Source organism: Corvus brachyrhynchos, unplaced genomic scaffold (genome assembly GCF_000691975.1).
Source record: "Corvus brachyrhynchos isolate BGI_N302 unplaced genomic scaffold, ASM69197v1 scaffold464, whole genome shotgun sequence".
Classification (NCBI taxonomy): domain Eukaryota; kingdom Metazoa; phylum Chordata; class Aves; order Passeriformes; family Corvidae; genus Corvus; species Corvus brachyrhynchos.
The window spans coordinates 18,207-19,333 of record NW_008237875.1 but is presented as its reverse complement, the minus strand read 5'-3'; the positions used below and the strand labels follow the sequence as shown (position 1 = coordinate 19,333).

The 1,127-nt window shown below is 53.7% G+C and overlaps 1 protein-coding gene across 1 annotated transcript in view; it reads right to left on the bottom strand.

The window, feature by feature from the left end:
* Nucleotides 1-509: 509 nt before the first annotated feature.
* Nucleotides 510-1,127, bottom strand: part of LOC108446234 — a gene marked incomplete at its 5' end in the record, with an annotated part of 6,044 nt that continues 5,426 nt past the window's right edge. Inside the window, 1 exon segment of the mRNA XM_017732281.1 lies at nucleotides 510-1,106. Coding sequence (XP_017587770.1) covers nucleotides 510-1,106 — 597 coding nt within the window.

Here is a 1,127-nt window from a genome sequence, read left to right as displayed (position 1 = left end):
ACAGAGTGGTCAGAAAGATTCATACAGCACATACCTTGGAAATCTTCACAGCCGTGGCAGTGGGCTAATAGTAGAAAATCAATAGCTGCCCTATTTTGTAACACTGCATGCCTAACACTAGTAACATCTGCGCTTAGCTCGTCAAGCATCTGCGAAGTTATGTTTAGTTCATCCCTCACCCAGCAAGCAAGTTTATGTAATATTGCGTGAGCCCTGGCTGCTGAAGCACCAGGTAAAAACATAGATGCTAGCCAAATTATACCACGACTCCAAAAGACGGGCTCTTCATTTCTTTTACGCTGGAGCTCATGGATTGAACGCCGCGCCCTGGTTTCAGTGCGGTGGGTGATATTTAAGTGTTGATTCAGGCCTGGATGGAACAGGGTGAGTTTCTCTAAATAGCACGGTCTCCCATGTGGGCTGGCAGGAACCCCATTCCACGCGTGGTCCCCGCATATTAGGAACGTACCACTGGGGAGGCGCTTCAGGGCTTGACCCGTGAGGTTGATTCAGGGGTAAATTGCTTCGGACTCGTAGTTTCTCAGAAACCAGTCTGCAAGAGGGTCAACAGTGGCCCAAAGGCGCCTATTAACATTTACAGGGCAAGCGAGGGCATCCACTGCATGGCAATCACCCTCAATGATTGCATCACGGATAACTCCATTCCATCTCCTTCGCAATGGGTCAGTCCTCCCCGTTGGGGCTGATGGAGGCGATGGCTGCACCTCCCCTCGCTGGAAGGGAGGGGCTGTAGGCACTGTGCCCCATTCTCCTGACGGGAACATAGGAGCTCTGGGTGCTAACTTGACCGGTGGGGCCACAGGACGCCACGGTGCTGATGGTGTAATATCACAAGCCTTGGATTCCAGCACGTCTTGCCATGTAGATAATTCAGCAAGCCTCTTGATTACTTCATGCATCATCTCTCGGTGGTTCTCCTCCTCTTGGGGCTGACCCCCGGCTGCTCTGGCTGGCTCTGGCTCTGCAGGCGACGAAACCGCAGAAGCTGCTTCACTGCCGGATGTTGCTCCGCTGTCTCGCAGAGGGGGGTTGCGCTCTGCCGCTTTTGGCCAGGAGTTAGGACCGCACGACTGCTCTGCTGCTTTCTGCCGTGCACCAGGTCCGCC